General features: G+C 36.7%; 1 protein-coding gene across 2 annotated transcripts in view; it reads right to left on the bottom strand.

The window, feature by feature from the left end:
* The window catches only part of Tnni3k (TNNI3 interacting kinase), a 111,753-nt gene that overhangs the window by 39,895 nt on the left and 53,194 nt on the right, over nt 1–18,664 (bottom strand). For both annotated transcript variants that reach the window (XM_046443150.2, XM_046443149.2), the window contains exons 6-7: nt 13,856–13,915; nt 11,246–11,415 (exon numbers count right to left, since the gene is read on the bottom strand). In XM_046443150.2, the coding sequence (XP_046299106.1) occupies nt 11,246–11,415; nt 13,856–13,915 (230 nt within the window). The remainder of the gene's footprint in view (nt 1–11,245; nt 11,416–13,855; nt 13,916–18,664) is intronic.

The raw sequence follows: 18,664 nt of genomic DNA, 5'->3' as shown, positions 1-18,664 counted from the left end.
ACAGATGACTGAAGAAGACAGAGAGCAGGGGTTAGCGCATGACTTGCTGGTGAGGGAGGTAGGTGTGGAGTGATCCTGTGCAATTGGGGCGGTATCAGTGCAGGCAGCTGATTATAATCTGTAGTGAGGATGCAGAGCTAAAGCAAAGTGGTTGGTGTAAGAGTAGGATGAGAAGGGAATCTCCCTGGAATCAAAGGCTTTATGAGCCAGACTGAGAGTGTACAATGTTTCACTAGATCAGGCAGAGGTTAACGGTGAGGTAGTTCAGTGCATTTGGATAGCTCTCTGTTGATCATCCTCAAAGACTGAAACTGAGGTTAGAACTTTCTAGTTCTTCAAGGTAATTCAAATATGTTGGTCAAGTTTAGTCTTCAGACAGCATCATATAAAGGAAACACTGACAGGCCCAGACTCAACTATGTACTTGTTTTCTTGCTATATAATTTTATGCAAGTTACTTAAAAGTATTTGAGTCTCAGTTTGTTTTACTCAAAAAAATGGAAAGCATGAGATATACTTCACAAGATTTTTATGAAAAATAAATGGCATCATGTTTGTGGGAAGCTATCATGTTCATTCATTCATTCCACAAATAGGAATTTAGCACCTATCATGTGCCAGACAGCATTCAAAGTACTGTAGACACCGCAGTGAAAAGGAGAGCAGATGTTTGTGCACATACAATGTTTACAATCTATTGGAGATACCAGTAAACTAAGAAATGATTGGTTATTCCAGGTGGATATAAATGCAAGGAAGGTCTTATACTGATTTTTGTTTACCTGAGGCCTGAATTTTCCTTCCTTTCCTTTCTTCTTTCTTATTTGGATTTCAGTACTGGGGATTGAAGTCAGGGACACTCTACCACTGGGTAACATCCTCAGCCCTTTTTACTTCGAGACTGGCTTCAAGCTTGCAATCCTCCTTCCTCAGCCTCCTCAGCATCTGGGATTGCAGGCTTGTCCCTTTAGGCCTGGCAAAGCCCGAATTGTAATGGACCACATGGGGAAGACACAGAATGAGCCCAAGTAGGGTGGAAAATAAGAAACACCTATAAAAAGTTAGAATTTCAAGGTACCAAGATTAGGTGAACCAATAAAAATAAAATCCACTCTATGTAGGGAGATACAGAGGATAAGTGACCTATTTCCTACCTGGCTCCAGGGAAAGCAAGAAAAATGTAATATAATCCTGAGAAGTCCTATGCACAAGTCCCACACAAGCAAGTTTAAAATCAGAATTATTAGTGTATATGTTTTATGAGAAACTCCAAACTGAAATTGTATTTTAGTCCTGATGTGTTAGTGCCCCTGGATGATGAGGAGGAGCAAAAGCTAATCATCTCTCAAGTAACCTGCACCAGACAAGGAGATTGGGGATCAAGAGACAAAGGCCCAAGGAACCAAAAACTCACAATAGAAACAAAAATCATCAATACACAATAAAACCAGGCAGCATGAGCAAGAATTAGTAGACACAAGCTAGGTTTATAAAATCTTCAGAGATCAGAAATATAGATGTAGAATGTAAAGTAAATGTGTTTAAAGAAAGAAAAGCATAAAACTAGATATAAACATCCCATGCTTGTAGCATTTAAATAACTACAAACTGAAAGTGAATATGCAAATTAAAGGGAAACAAAACTTCAAAATCAATAATAGTCTTGAACTTCTAATCCAATGAACTTCTAGTCTTCCCTCCCCCTCCCCTTATTGTGTGTTAGTATCCACATATCAGAGAGAACATCTGTTGGATTAGACAGAAGGGAATGAAGGGAAGGGAGGAAAAATGAGAACAGGAAATACAGTAGAATGATTTGGATATTACTTTCCTATGTTCATATATGAACACATGACTACTGAAACTCTGCATCATGTACAGCTGCAAGAACGGGATCCTAATTACAATAAGTTATACTCCATGTATGTATAATATGTCAAAATATACTGTACTATCATGTATATCTAAAAAGTACAAATAAAAAATAAATTAATATGTTTATATCAAATAAATTAAAATGTTTATATCTCATTTTAATTTGAAAACCAGTGCAATGGAATTGGACTTGGTGTTATTCAAATCTCAGCTTCCCCAGTTACCATCAAGTTATTCGATCTCAAAAAATAAAAAAGAAAGAAAGAAAGAAAAGACTAAAAGTACGTAGAAAGAACAGAGATTTTCAAAACTGCCCAAACTGTAAAAATCATATAACTTCTGGAATGGAATAGAATTAGAAATGAATTGAATTGGAAAGTCAACAGAGTAAATTTCATCTTACATCCAGCTACTAAAATAGCAAGTGAACTAGAAGAAAGATCTGAAAAAAATACCCAGAAAACAGCACAAAGTTTAAAGTTCAATCATATGTGTGTGTGTGTGTGTGTGTGTGTGTGTGTATGATTGGGATATATGAAAAAGAGTGAGAAGCTTTTAAATACCTTTATTAGAGTTCCTGAAAGACAGAATTAAGAAGGTGAGGTAAAGGAATTTTAGAGGAGATAATGGCTGAGAATTATGCAGAATTTGTGGAAGATGCCAATTCTCAGATTCTAGAAATCCAACAAATCCTGAACATGATAAATAAAAATAAACCCATATCTATGCACTATAGAGTTCAACTGTAAAATATCAAAGGCAAAGAGAAATTCTAAAAGAAAGGGCAAAATTAAGACAAAATGATGAGGAGATTGATAGGTGAAATTTTAATAGAAACAACTCAGAAACACAAAGAATAGTATCTTGAAGGCATAGAGTGGGGAAATGAAGACCAAAAATCCTATATCCAGTAAATACCTTTTAAGAAAGAAGAAACACAAAAGTTTTTCCAGATGTTTATTTCTAACAGAGTTATGCTGAAGGAGTTTTAAAGATGTATTTGAGAAAGGTCTGAAATGTAAGCCTAACAAATAAGGAAAAAGTAAATATTGGCAAGTCTAAAAAACCCACAGCTTTATAAGATAATAAGATAATATCTAAATGCAAAAGTTAAAAATAATGATGAAAAATAAAAATACAGTAATAGCAGTATAAGTAAGGTGAGAATGATTTTCAACCAAGGTGGTCTAAGATGTTTGAGAGTAGAACAAATGTATTAAATAGAGAATTTTTTAAGTAACATGCAAAGTTCTTAGGATACCCAGTAGGAAGATAAATAGAATAAATGTATATTCAAATAAGCTTAAGGGAAGCAAAGAGGAATAGATAGTGTGAGAGAGTGAAACAATATGGTTTCATTAATACAAATTATTTTAGCAATTACAACGAATAGACCGGTAATATGACAAAAGTCATAAAGAAGCTTATGAAGAAAATTATAAATTCTTAGTAAAAGAATATTAAAAATGTAAATAATTGCAAAAACCACACTATATTCATGGTAAGGGAGATTCAATACCATACAGATTTCAGGTTTTTCCATATTGATCTATAGATTTTAATATCGATAATCCAAATCGTATCTTTTTGTGTGGAAAATGCAAATGGTGTAAAATTTATGTGGTAGGGTGAAAAGCCAAGATCAATCAACAGTAGCAAAAATGGGACATATCCTACCAGGAATCAAGATTTTAATAATGCTAATTAAGGAAGGAAAATAGGAAAGGAAGATAAGTAATTTTATAATCATTATTTCACTTTTATTCATTCTGTTCTTTTCATATTTGCAGTACATCTCCAACCTCCAACCTCTTCAATGAAATCTTTCTTAACCCCTCAACTCAAAACACTCTTTTTTTAAAAGCACAAATTAATATGGCAGTCAGTTTTCACCTCACATATTCTGTTTTTTCGTTTATTAAAGGGAAATAAGTGGGCATTTAATGGCCTAATAGGAGGGCATAGGATGGGGGGAAAAAGCCTGAATATCTAGTAGTTCGTTCTTTTTTTGGACAGGAACATATTTGAACTTGAGAGGAATGGTAGGGACCAAAACCTCTAAATGCCAAGGTTTTATTCATTTAAATTACAGAAATACAAACCATGGTATTCCTAGCCCAACTAATGATTTATCTAGCTTATTACAAATAAAAAAATATTTAGCATTTATCTCATATAGTTAAAATACAAATGAGATACTCTAGGTACCTGAAAACAAAAAATAAAAATGTCTTCACCTAAATTATTTATAAACTAACAAGGGATAAGATATATAATTATAAGATGAACTAATGTAAATGCATAAAGTGACCAGAGGCACTGTGGGCTTTGGTAAACCATGAGTGAGTATGGGGAAACCCTGAAGTGCTTTCTTGCAACACAGTGTTAAGCTGACTGAGATAATTACCAAAGACTGGTTAATAGTCACTAGACTTGGGGGATAACCACGGTTAAAGAACAGTCAGGCTAAGGTGGTGGATCTACAGGATAAGGTGCTGTGTCCACAGGAAACAGTGGGCACTTTAGGTTGTCCATAGTGCATTATGGACACTTTATACTGGAATATTGTGCATTTTGTAGGACTTCCCAGAACACTGTAGGAAGATCAACATTCTGGTCCCAGCCCACTAAACATCATTAACACTTCTGTAGTCATTGGGACTACCAAAAAGCAAAGCAAAACAAAATAAACTACAAAATAAAAAAGCCTCATCTTGTTTCTCAAACAAAGAATGCATTTGAGGGGAGGGAGAGTAATAGCGTCAGTCTCTGTTCAGAACCCCTGGAACATACAGTGGGAATATGTATCATTGGTGACTTTAAACTCCAGGGTGAAATAACTTCACTCAATCTTAGAGGCAATAGAGAGTTACTAAATGTTTGAATGCAGATAATATTGGGGTCCTATGTAAGGAAGATATGCAGGCTACAGTGGGTTAGGTGGGGGGCATGGAGAAGGTAAAGGCATTGCAAAGGCTGGGAAGCAGAGATCCAAGTTGTATATATAGACTAGGACACAGAGAAAGAAAGAGATGGGAAAGAAAGAGATGAGGAGGGAAGAGGGAGAGAGAGAGAGAGGGAAGGAAGGATCCAGAGGATTGTATAAAATCACAAGAACAAAGCAAAGAGTGAGTTTAAGGTGGTCGTGAACATGGTGTTGAAATGCTGATTTTGGTGAGTTGACAAGGAAACAAGTTGGAGATGAAGAAAGGATTGGAATAAAAGGTAATATTTGAGGATCCTGAGGGAAATTTTAGTACAAAGAAGTGTGTAGGAGGAGGCAGATTAAAAGGAGGAGAATTTGGCTAATGATGAGGACATATGACCACTACCGTTAGTTAATAAACATCCTGCTCCACAACAGCAAAGGGTCATGGGCCCCTTACTGCCCTCCCATCTTCATTCCCCCAAGGTACATCTGTTTCTTGGAGCCATCATCATACACAATTGCTATATTTCAGGAAAAAACAATGTACAAATTGAAATTTTATAAGTTATATTCAATTTCTAGAAATAGAAATGCATTCTAAGTATAATAGGCAAACTTTCTATTTAAAGGAACCCTTTGATGGACTCTTCTGTAGTGTGAAAGATTAATTCCAAATATATCTGTTTTACAGTTTCAAAGCCTGGATCCCTGGTTTCCTTCTCCTGGATAGCTAACTAGGTCATTAGCATTCTATTCTCAGAGCCCAGCCCCACACAAACACTAATTGGTTTTCACATCTGAAAGGTTGTATATCACTTTGTCATTTCTAAAATTACATGATGTAATCCATGTACAAGATGGGAGATTTCATACCCTGTGGGAGGAGCAAGTGCCACATGCTTGGTTTTCCAAATATATCTACAGACATGAAATCTTTTAAAACAGGCAGAACTTCAAGAGTGTCTTTCACAGTCTCGAATTTTATCAATTTGTGGTTTCAGTTGGAATGAGTAAATTCTTATTGTCCATGAAGAAAATATCTGTCACAATTTCCCACCTTGAAATTTTTTATGAAGGAAAATAACAATGACTAGGAACAAATCTGCAAACAAACAACCCAAACCCTAACCAAGTCAAATATTACAGAATTCAAACAAAAAGTTCATAACCAGAAACTGAAAAATCAATGCACCATTTTTAAGACATAGTTGAGGGATCTCAGGTCCATATATTAGTAGGGACTATAGGCTAAATCTTGTACCATTTTTCAAAATCATAATGCTATGTTAAACATTATATCCTATTGTATTTGAATGAGTTTGGAACCCAAAATCAGAGTTAACAGTACATTCATAAGGCCTTAGGAGACAGACCACACAGGAATCAACCTTCAACAGCCCTGTTTTCTCACAGATGCTATTTCACCTCTACTCTCATTTCCTCTTCCATCTACTCCACCAGCTGTATCCTCTTCCCACACCATTACCAAAGGATTAGCACTGTACCGTTCTCGTTAAGCAAGCTTCTCATACTTGATCATATATTGGAATCACCTGGGAAATTTTAAAGCATTCTGATGCAGGGGTGCCACCCCCATGGACTTTGGTTTAATTGGTCCTGGGCATTGGTACTTGTAAAAAACTGCCCAAGTGATTCTACAGTGCAGTCAAAATTGCAAATCACTGTCTTATAGGCTCTTAAATTCATGGCCCTGCTGGACCTCTGTATCCTTGGACTCTATTGATCATTAGTCTCACTTCCTCTGCCTTCATACACACAAGCTGAAAAAATAAGCCTGAGAAGAGTAGCTGAATTCATGCCTTGATCAACTTCCAGAAGAAAATGGAAGAAGTCCAGTAAATTCAAGTATTGGCAAAATATATTAAGCTTCTGGAACGTGCCACCTCCCTGTGCCAAGGAAATTCAGAAAGCTTGGGAGACTCCTGGGACTCAGGGGAGTCCTGCCTCCTCCTTGCTTTCTATTAACTTAAGAAAGTTGTTTACTGTTTCTGAGTCTCAGTTTCTTTATCTATAAACAATGGAATACCTGCCTCCTTAAGCTTTGTTAGGTGACTATTCAAAGAGTTCAAAATATTGTCCAGTATATTCAATACTGGTAACTTCTTAAATGGAAAGAATTGATAAAACAGTTACAGCCTGTTCTCTGATTATGCTCCAAATTAATAATAAGTACCATATATTGAGCAAATTTATCCAATTCTTCATTCTTTATCTATGGCAGAAGTATTTATTACTTATTGACCTTAGGCCAAACATACAGCTAGATAATTGGATGTAGTAATGAATAAAAAGACATGATTCTTATCTTGGTCCATTGTACAGCTTGGTTAAATGCTTCATCTATTGCTATCATTGATTGCAAATAATCCAAAAACTGAGCTTGCTAGAGGTATGGCACAACGAACAAAATGATCTTAAATTCACCCTTGGAGTAAATAATTTGAGACAGGCTAGGCTGTTCAGAAAAAAAAAAAAAAAAAAAAAAAAAAAAAAAAAACTTGTACATAGCAGATAGACACTTATCAGAGTTCCATAACAGTCATGAAGGACCAGGGGGCTATTCAATAAATAAACAAACAAACAAACAAACTTCTGAGAATACCAAAGGGGGCAGCTTAAAAAACCTGATGGGTTTTCCCACTCAGTTCAGGCAGTTTTATCACTGGTAGTTTGCTGTTCTAGGTTCTTGAAGGCCAGAGAGGCTGTGTTCCCCTCACCCTCAACTCCCCTGACAGTGTTGCTATGCCTCCCATGCAGCTCTCTATGTAGTGCAAATTCTGTGACTTATCCACATTACCAGAACTGTGTTCTTTGCTTAGGTCTGCTGGCATCTTTCAGTCACTCTCTGTCACTACTATGAGAATAGCACCTCTCCTTATAACACTCCTAAGAGCTGGTAGTATTATCCGTAGTTTACATATGAGACTTAAATAACTTGACCAAAGTCATTGAGCTGGTAAATGGCTAGCCAAGATCGAACCTCAGATCTTTCTGATTCCACAGCTCATCCTCTTCTGTCTTAAGTGGACAAACCTCAGATGACTGTGCTTTAGAAATATCAAAATCTGACTCTTCAGAGAATTAATTTTAAAAACCACAAGTAGAGAACAGAAGAGCAGATGGAAGTAGAAGAGGATGATGGGACCAAACCTAATCTAATCTTGGGCTATGGGCCCCTTATGAAATTATGTTGGAGACTAAAATCCAATAAAAAATTGTGTCCAGTTTGCCTGGTTATCAATCAAACCTTCTGATACTTAATTTCATGACATTCCATAGATTAAAGTCTTCAAGATTCAGATTCCCATCTCCTCTGAGCTGCAGCTACAACTCATTTGTAAAACTGGGAACATAATAACTACAGCTGAAAAGCAACAGCAGCAATTTGTAGAATGTATAAGACCCTTGCCAACTCCAGATAATCCTTTTCCCACCTTCATCATCTTAAGAACTTTTACTCTAATAATAGAATGTGCAAGTGTGTGAGTATGTGTGGAAACACACACACACACACACACACACACACACACGCAACCAGGCCCATATGCAAGGAACTTGTGTGCAGGACAGCGATTCTGTCAGTCTTTTTTGATTTTCTGATTACAGTATGTACTTTCTAGGGTCTTCATCAAGCTACAGTTACTGCCTTCTCAGTTCCCCATCTACAACAGACAGAACTGAAAAATATATTTTATGTTAATGAAATACGAACCAGCTCCCAGTCCAACCACAAGTGCTTAGCCCAAGGATAGCTATTTAATCCACAAAGGGCCAATCACATCTCTCTTGTGGTAGATTTCATTTTTATTGCTAATTTACTATGAATTTATACATTATTATATCTATGAATAATTATATTGTTCTTATATCTATGTTCTTTACTATGTGACTTCACAGTTCTTTTCACTAGAGATCAAGTATATTTTTTCTCCCTATTGACATTAGGACTTTGCTGTGTGACTTTCTAATGGAATGTCAGAGGATGAAATTTGAGCAAAGGCTTTAAATGTGCATATGAATTTTCAGGTCTTTGTCTATGAGAAGAGCACATAAATAGTATGTTCTTCTATGTGCTCATCCAAGGAGGGTGAAAAATATGTGCAGCAGGCTGGGCATCTAAGTTAATCCCACCCAAACAGCCTACAGACACATGAGCTAGAAGTAAGTGATTATGTCTATATATTCCTAATTTATGGGATAGATTATCATCATATACAATTGTTCTGGCAATGTATGACTGATATCTCTCTTTTTGAATTTTTTTTATATGTGACAGCAGAATGCATTACAATTCTTATTACACATATAGAGCACAATTTTTCATATCTCTGGTTGTATACAAATTATATTGACACCAATTTGTGTCTTCATACATGTACTTTGGATAATAATGTCCTTGAAACTTTACAATTAAACTTAGAGACAGAAAGACTACTGGGAACTAAGGCATATAAATGGCAGAGCTTACTTTGGAAAAATGCTGAATTTTTTTTTTTTATCTTTTTCTGATTTACTCCTTTGCATATATATATATATATATATATATATATATATATATATATATATATATATATATGTGTGTGTGTGTGTGTGCTTTTATTTTCATTGAGGTAAAGTTCACATAAATAAAATTAATGATTTTACCAAAGTGAGTAGCATTTAATACACTCATTATGTTTTATAACTGCCACCTCTACCTAATTCCCAAATATTTTCAACATCCCCCAATTAAAACTCAATACCTATTAAATAGTTACTCCCAATTTCTCCCTCTCCTTATCCCCTGGCAACATCAATATGTTTTTCCCCCTAGATTTACCTATTTTTGTGAATTTGATTGTGACCCCACTCAAATTTATATGTTGAACCCCCTCTCATGTGACTATGCTGGAGATAGGACCAATAAGTAGCTAATTAAAGTTAAATGAGATCATAAGGGTGGGGCCTCAATTCAATGGAACAGGTGCTCTTGTAAGAGGAAGAACCAATATTAGAGCTCTTTCTCTGCCTTGTGAAGACACAGAGAGAAGGTAGACTTCTGAAGACAGGAAGAGATCTCCTACCAGAACCCAACCATGTTGGTACTCTGATCTTAGACCTTCAACCTCCAGAATTATAAGAAAATAAATTCCTGTGTTTAAGCCACCTAGTCTCTGGTATTTTGTTATGGCAACCTGAGTTGGCTAATGTATGCTATTTTGGATACCCAAAGACACAGGGCCAAATAAAACATAATCTTTGTGTTTAGTTTCACTTAGCATATTTTCAAGATTTATCTACATTATAGCATGTGTCAGTACTTCATTCCCTTTTATGGCTGATGCCAGGAGCCACCTGTGAACTGTGAACTATGTATAAATCAAATTGGCATGGAAGCCACTGAATAGGACAATCTGGTGTCTGGGAACTCCCAGTGGCACTCCTGCTGGTGAGACCATCCAAATACATGTGAGTTCCTATGCAGCTCTGCCACAGGTTCTACATAGCACCACAAATGGGGTGACTTGCTGGACTCATATAGCCACACAGCCTCTAATAGATGGGTATAGCTTGCCAAGATGCCAAACAATCTGTTTGCTGCAAGTACCCCTAGAAGCAAGACTCCTCCCACTGAAACCTTATCCCTGCCTTTGATGTACTCCCTTAAATAAAGGACAGGGAGCCATTTTCTAGTTGTTCAGCTCTAGCTCCTATGTGGACTGGACTTATAAGCTGCTCCATCCCTTTAAAAACTATTTTTTCTGGCTCTTGACTCTTAATTCTTCACTATTTCAGACTTAATTTTTCTCAGGTGGCTTATCCCCTCCTGAGCAGAAAACTATCCTGGCAGTGTTCTGGCTGCCCCATGATAGACTGAATAATATTCTACTCCATGGATACCACATTTTGGTCATATACTCATCCTTTGATTGACATTAGGTTGTTTCTACCTTTTGACTATTGTAAATAGTGCTGCTATAAATGTTTGAGTACAGGTATTTGAGTTCCAGTTTTCAGTTCTTTTGGATATAGTCCAATGAGTAGAATTTCTGGGTTAGGGTAATTCATGCAATACTGAACTTTAGGGGCCTGAATATCCAAAGTTATTCTCTGGCTCTCACCCAGGTAATATTCTTTAGATTTCAGAAAAGAACCCTTGAGTATATTGAATAAATGCTTTTTGTTGCTATTTCTTATTAAGCTAGAGGTAATTGTTTATTACAGAAAGAATGCAACTAACAGAAAGTATCTGAAATAAAGAAGACAATTTCTAATTTTGATTCATGATATTATAAGAAAAATGAGCTCAAAACTCCTTTTTAAATGTTTTCTAGAAGGGTGTTTAATCCTGTTGACAATAATCAAATTTTGATGAGACTATCTTGATATGGTTCTGAAATCTGACTTGATGGTTAGACTGTAGTTTAGATTACCACTAACCTTTGTGTCCAGGAAGGATAGGACCTGGCATTTAGAGCATATTCCAACTCAAAACGACTTCTCAAAGCTGCCACATGGCTTCGGCCTGGCCCTGCCTGGCTCACCAGGCAATCAGAAGAAGAGGAAGGTGAGAGAGACCCGCTGCTGTTACTGGATGCAGGAGACATCAGCTGGGTGAAGGAGAGGCAGTTTGAATCATTTGATAAATCCAATGGGCATAAAGGAATAGAGTGGACTATAGATTTATTTTAATTTTCTGTTCCCAGATTTTTCATATTGGTGAATGCTCTTAACCATCTTAGCTTGCTTTTGGTGTTTCCTTTTAGTCTCTGGTGGCAACAGCTGACTAGCCTTTTTGATCCAGTTCTATGTTGATAGCTGGCCTGTTATACCTATCTTCATCTTTCCCAAAATACAATAGCCCCAAATCAGATTCACAAAATAGATATTTAGATGTTTATTATTCAATGATCACAACAAGATTCTCAACATCATTCAATATGGCAATAAGACTCATGACAGAGTTCCTTTAAATTGTACCTAAAGTTATTCCCTTTGCATTAAATTATTACCTTGACTTAAAGTGGATTCACACACTTTCCCAAGAACACATCCATTTAATAGATGAAGGATGCTTTAGTGTCTGGCAAATGTTGAACCAAACAGAAGCAGACCAATGCCTTTGCTACATGATAGTTCTTCAGATGTTGGACTCATCCTAATTTTTTCTTCCCTGTGATAAACACTCCTGGTTCCTCCAGTTGGTTCTAACCTTACACAATTTTCAAGCCATTCACTATTCTGATCTCTCTCCATGAAAATATATGTCCCAGTTTTCATTCCTTTAAAAGGATCAGAGACAAACTAGGTACCATTTTGTATGGTCATTTCAGAACAAGAGTGACCAAATCTTCTATTCTGTAGCAAGACAACATATTTTAACTGCCAATGAGTTTATTACCCACTCTCATTCATGATGCTTCTTAAGCATGTGCCTAGCATTTCATTCTTTTATTGTTTCTTTAGCTCTTAAGCAGAGTGTAATATTATTCCTGCTAAATTTATTCCTGTTAGACAAATCCTGTTACTTCATCCTCTAAGAAATTCTAGAATCCTGTTTTCAAATATTTTCTGCCACTCTGAATTTTATTATATCTGCCAATGATGAGTCTCTCCCTCTTGACTTTGGTCTAAGCTATTGCTTGAAAAGTTGAAAAGTGAGAGAAGGGAGCCCTATGAGACTTTTGTAGTTAAATCCCTTTTCCTGACTCTGGTCTATTAATTAGTGCAACCCAATCCAGCAAACTCTTTTGTGCATTATCAGCCCCCTCCTCTTCTGTCCTAGTAGGAAGAATATACTAAGAAGCTTGATCAATATAACAAGATAAGCTAATTTAGTAGATCCTACCATGATCCCTGTTATTCCCAACTGCCTCTAGTGGGACATATATCCTGTAGGCTAGGAGCAACTTTGTCTAGTCAAACATAGATTCACAGTGAGAGGATATTTGGAAGTCAAGCCCTGAAGGCATCTCTTAACACTGAAGGCCTCTAGAAGATTCTCTTGCCCACAGGGACTACTGAAGCATAACTAAATGTATACTGTTCTCCCCATTTCCTGTAAATTTCAGACCCAAGAGAAGGGAAATGAAGTTTTAGGTCTAAAGACTAAAGCCTCCTTCTAACACAAAAAGCTTGCTCCTTACAAGTTTCTGTGGAGTCATGAGAGAATGACCCACTGCAGGCTGCATCTGCAGACCTAAAATTCTTTTCCAACAGACTGGGTTCCAAAGCATTTTAGCTGAGATTCTTTTTGGAAGCAAAACTTTTTGTGGATGGCTCCATTTTGATATTCAGTTGAGCAATCTCAGGTTGCTGCTTTTCTCCACTCCCCTTTTTTCTCTTCTTTTCATATGCGGATCCTATATGTGTGATGTCCTTCCCCTCCTCCACTCCTGTGCATTTGGGAATATATTATTTTTTAACCAGTGCTCCTGTTTTAGCCCCTTTGCCTATTTTCAAATGCTATCTCCTGACCAGGTGTATAGCAAATTAAGGCAATTACAGAGAGAATTAAAGCAAATAGCTCCCTGATATTAAGGAAAGAAAATTCCATTAGCTTGATTATCAACATATATCACTTTATGTAACATATGTGTGGTATAAAAACAATGCTTTTCAATTAATTTATGCATTATTGTTGTGATAATTTCCCCCTTTCTTATTGAACATAAATGGACAATGACTTAACATCTTAGCTTACATTTCACCAATGTAGTAATTCTGTGTAGAAAAAAATCAATTTAAATAATTACCTTCTAACAAATTTGTCATACCTTCAAATTTTCAGGTATCATTTTTTTTTAAGCTGAGCATGGCTATGACAATTTACCTGACTGATTTTTTTTTTTGGAACCACCCAAATTCACTCTGAACTTGTCTCTGCCCCTGTAGATACAGCCAATTTGGTTCTACCCTAGGGATTTAATGAATAGGTTAAGTATAAATGGAGTTATGGGCCTCAGAGTAACTTTCCATAAGCGCCCTCTCACCACAGCCTTGGGTATCAGGGCTTTTATGCGGACTTATTTCAGAAGGCAAAGTTCTTACCTCAATGTTGCAGAGACACTCCTCTAACTTCGTAACAACTTCAGAAAACTCCGGTCTTCCCTGTAAATAGAGAAAAGACTTTTTCCTCTGAAGAATAAAGGGGGGAGACTCTCTTTGGATTTTAAAATTGGGTATTTGCATTTGTAAAGAATGAGATTAACAATAAAGTATATTTTTATTTAAAATACACTTGTATTGAAGTGTTAATTGAATGTTCATTTGCTGTTCATGGAGGGATGTTGAGTCTTCTGATAAGAGTTTTAAGTCAGAATTTGCAACTACATTCAGATAATGAAATAGTGGAAAAGCTTTAATTAGCTTTGCATGTTTTTAAATGGCAGGTTTTCTTCTTCAAAATGAAAGAATAAAAGTGGATCTAAAAATTATTAACTGTCTCCATGCCTCATAATATATTGCACATGTGTCATAGGAAAGAAACTGCTAAAGCTAATTTTGTAATTAGCTTCACTACTGAAAAGACATCTCAGATTCAAAACTAAGATCAAGATAGAAACTTCACTACTATTTCCTACTTTTCAGCTTAAGTTACATTTTTTATCTTTAAAAACTGCCATTAAAGATATTGTCCATTATAAACCTCAGTGTCAAATGTTTGGTTAAGCATTTATTGTATTCTGATTACATTTCAAGCTTTCTTCTAGTAACAAGGGATATAAAAATGATTATGGATCTATAGGAAAAAATTCTGGGAATTATATGCCTCCTTTTGTCAGATCCCAAGGACTATATATCCTATCATTTCTCTCTTTATGAAATTTTCACTGCCAGGAGGTAGAGAGCCCAATTTAACATTCAGGCACAGTAACCAACTAATTTAGATTCTTAGTAGAACAATTTCTCCCTTAATATCTAGCCCTCCCCTGAGGACACTACTTCCCCCAGAGCCCTCTTAAGTAGAAGCTGTTTTCTCCAGCACACTCCAGTACCTCTGGGTAGGTGGGGATGGCACTGGGTGAGCAAAAGGCTGTGTCTTCCTTGCTGTCCCTGCTATTTCCAAACTGTTTCTCCTCTAAACACATCAGATTGTTGGCCTATTCCACTGACTTCCCCTCCCTCCAGCTCCAAAGTTTTCAACCACTGGTTTCCTGTTATGCTCTCTAAGGTTATTGTCCTTTTATTATCCATGAAGATAATTCCTGCAACAGCTGGACCTCCAGGTTCCTTTACCTCCTCTTCTCCCGTGGGCTTGTCTTTTCCTTTCATGTGGCCACTCAGCTCTGGGGTCATACCCTAGTCCCTGTCACTACCAAGCCCTGTAGATCCCTCTCTGTTCTTCATCCAAGGATCTTGAGCCACACTGATATTTCCAAGCCCTTTACCACTTAAAAAGCAAACAAAAGATCAAAAACATTTTATAGTGAACATTTTCAAATATGCCCCAAAGCAGATATTATACTATCTATTTAATCCACCATTTCCTTTGTTATAATTTTTTGCTCATCTCATCAATTTTTTACTGTCCTCTCAATTTCTTACTCCCTCCTTACCTACTTCACATTTCATTGCAATAACTTCCCATTATCACTCCCTTCAACAAACCTCAACTTCCTGGCCCTATTTTGCATTTTGTACAATACTGGAAAAAGTCCACGCTTGATTAAATCCATCTTACCAGTCTTGCTTGAAAATACTGACGCTGTCACCCCAAGACCTTGTGTACTGCCCATTGCTTAAGACCTATGCCTAGCACACTCACCCTCCCATGCTCTGGATGACTATTTTGTACCTTCTCATCTCTCTTAAACCTCCAGCTCCCACTAGGCTGTCTACCTATCCACCTATGCCTAAACATACATAATCTGCCTTAACTTCTGTTGATGAATTTTGCTTCCATCTGAGGCCAGTTCCTTCGCTTGTGTGCTCCAGCAGTAATTTTCCCTTTTATTTATTTTTTATTTTTTGCATTTTTACATGGTCTCTACTGATTTATCCCTTCCAGCACACAGAATATATATTCTTCCATTTTAAAAACAAACAACAAAATAAAATTCCTGTGGACTCTTCTTCAAGATACTGCTCAACTTTGCTGTTCATCTTTATTCCAAAAGTGCTCTAAAGAGCTATTAAACTTGCTGATTCTAATTTGACTCCTCCCATTTTGCCTCTACCCTAATCAAACTTTCTCCTGCAACAGTGCTGAAATTGCTCTTGTCAAGGGTACAAAGACCTTTCTCTCCATTGCTAAATTCAATACTAAGTTTCAATGCTCATTTGGCATAGCATTAAATAAAAAGTCATTCCTTCGTCCCCAAAACAGTTTTTTTTTTTTCCAGTTGAATTTGAGGTCATTTTCTCATTGTTTCTCTCTTATCTTCCTTAGTCTTCTCTTTTGGTTCCATCTTTCCTCCTTATCTTTAAATTTTGAATCATCCCAGGACTCAGGGTTGGAGTCTCTTCACTCCTATACTTAGAGGTAATTTGTTGAGGTGGTAATTCCACTTCAGGCCTTCAAAAAGCAACTCCCAGATTTCTATCCCGAGACCACTACTCTCTCCTGAACTCTAAACTCACACATGCAACAGAATGCATTTATAATCCTTTCTTATGTCCACAAACAGTAATTTCATCCTCTACTTTCAGAGGCCAAAAACCAAAGAATAATCTTTGACTTCTTTCTCGGTCATGCTTTTATCCAACATATCGCGCTATGGTTTTGATTTGAAATATCCCCCACAAAAATCATGAATTAAAAACATGGTCCCCAATGCAACAGGGTTCAGAAGTAGACTTTCAGGCAATAATTGGCTCATGAAAGCTCTACCCTCATCAGAGGATTAATCTATTTGATGGATCTACCCATAGATCTCTGAATGGACCACTGAAGGTTGGGCCTAGCTGGAGGAAGAAGATCAACATGACATGCCCCGGAAAGGGGTTATCTTCTCCCTAGCCTCTCTTTTTGTTCTTTGATCCCCAGTGGCCATGAGCCAAGCAACTGCCTTTGCCAAGCACTTCTGCCATGAAGTTTCTGCCTTGGAGTCAGATGACCATGCACTACATACTATGAAACTTTGAGCCAAAATAAATCTTTCTCTTCTCAGTTGTTCATATTAGGTATTTTGGTTACAGTGACAAAAAAACTAACACACACAAGCAAATCACTTAATCCTACCTTCAAAATGTATCCAGACTCTCAATGGTCAAGTAGCTTATTTTAGAGCAAGGCTTTCATAGATAACAAATGTGGAAGACAGCTACCTGAAAGCACTGCAGAATGAATAAAATCAGGCAGATTTGGGAGGGGCATTATTTAGAAGGAAAGAAGGACATGGAGTGTTTCTCTCCTTTTTTTTTTTTATAGCATTTAGTTAGAACAGTCACTATCTGCATTTTAAGAAAAGCTTAAAATTTTGATAGTTCATTTGCTTGAAGAACCAGAGGTCAGAATTCAGGCCAACAAGAATGTAATACCTATTGTTTTATAACATATTACCTCAAACTTAGTGTTTTTAACAATTTTCATCTTTTATCTGACAGTTTCTCTGGGCCAGAAGTCCAGTACTGATTAGCTGGGTCCTTTGCTCAGAGTCTCATCACAGTGAAATCAAGGTCCCAGCTGGCATGGGGTGAGTTTCATTTGAGGTTCAGGGGTCTTTGCCAAGATCATTGGCTGTTGGCAGATCTCATTTCCTTGTGGTTGTATGACTCATCTCCCTGTTTACTTGCCAAATATTGCTCAAGAATGACCCTCAGCTTTCAGAAGATGACCACACTTGATTGCCACATGATCTCTATATGCAGTTCACAATATGGCTGTTTGCTTTTATTTCTGACCAGCAAGGGCATGTTTCTCTGACTGCTTTCTCAGTGACCACCTGGGAAATATTTTCTGCATTTAAAGGGAATATTTGATTAGGTCAGTTCCACACAGGGCCATCTTTCTTTGGCATATGATGAGACAAAATCATGGAATAATATCACATTATTTTCACTGACTCTGCTCACCCTCAGGGTTAAGGGACTATTCATGTATGTACACCAGGGGATCAAAATCTTAGGAGCCATATTAGAATCTTGTTTATCACTTAGTGGCACTAGAAAGTGAGGGAGATCCTGAAAGAAGAAGCCCTGAGATCTGTGTATAAATGCTGCCTAAATCTCTGAGTGATTATATATGCATGGGGAAGACTTATATTACCCCTTCTAGATAGGGCTAAAGAAAAAGGAAATGGACTAATATTGGATTGGCCCCATGTAAGACATTGTTTTTACTACTATTTTCTCAGAGTGGAATTATCTAACTTTTATTCTGAGCCCATGAAAATCCATTGCACTCTGCAAGGTCCAACTTAGTAGTTACATACTTATTAAAGTGTCCAAGTGATTCCACAAAATAATTTTACATTTTTCATTAGTTTCACTTCTCTCTTTCTTGTTTCATAACGAGGTATTTATGTATCTATACCACCAGCTAGGAAGTACCTTGAGGGTAAACATTTATTCTTATGTACCAGCATAGTCCACCACATTGGTAATTTGAGCTCAGATTTGTTAAATTAAATCACATCATACCATAAACATTATCCAGAATCTTCCCCTGATTCTTGTTAAAGCCATATCATCTCTTGTTTTTATCATTACAATTCCCTTTTCTTTGTGCAGCTTCTTTGCTTATTTGAAAGTACATTCGAAACACAATAAAGTGATCATTTAAGTATGTACTTCAGTTCAAGTAATACGACTCACAAAAACCTACTCCCCATCTTATTTGGATAAAAAACCAAAGTCCTTGAATTCAGCTTTAAGGTGCACCACAGGCCATCCCTGCTATTCCCTGACACAGCATTT

This window comes from Marmota monax, unplaced genomic scaffold (assembly GCF_021218885.2).
Source record: "Marmota monax isolate L192 unplaced genomic scaffold, Marmota_monax_Labrador192_F-V1.1 WCK01_AAM20220418_F8-fsc00046, whole genome shotgun sequence".
NCBI classification, from domain to species: Eukaryota; Metazoa; Chordata; class Mammalia; order Rodentia; family Sciuridae; genus Marmota; species Marmota monax.
The sequence above is the reverse complement of the archived record's forward strand: the minus strand, read 5'-3'. Positions and strand labels throughout refer to the sequence as shown.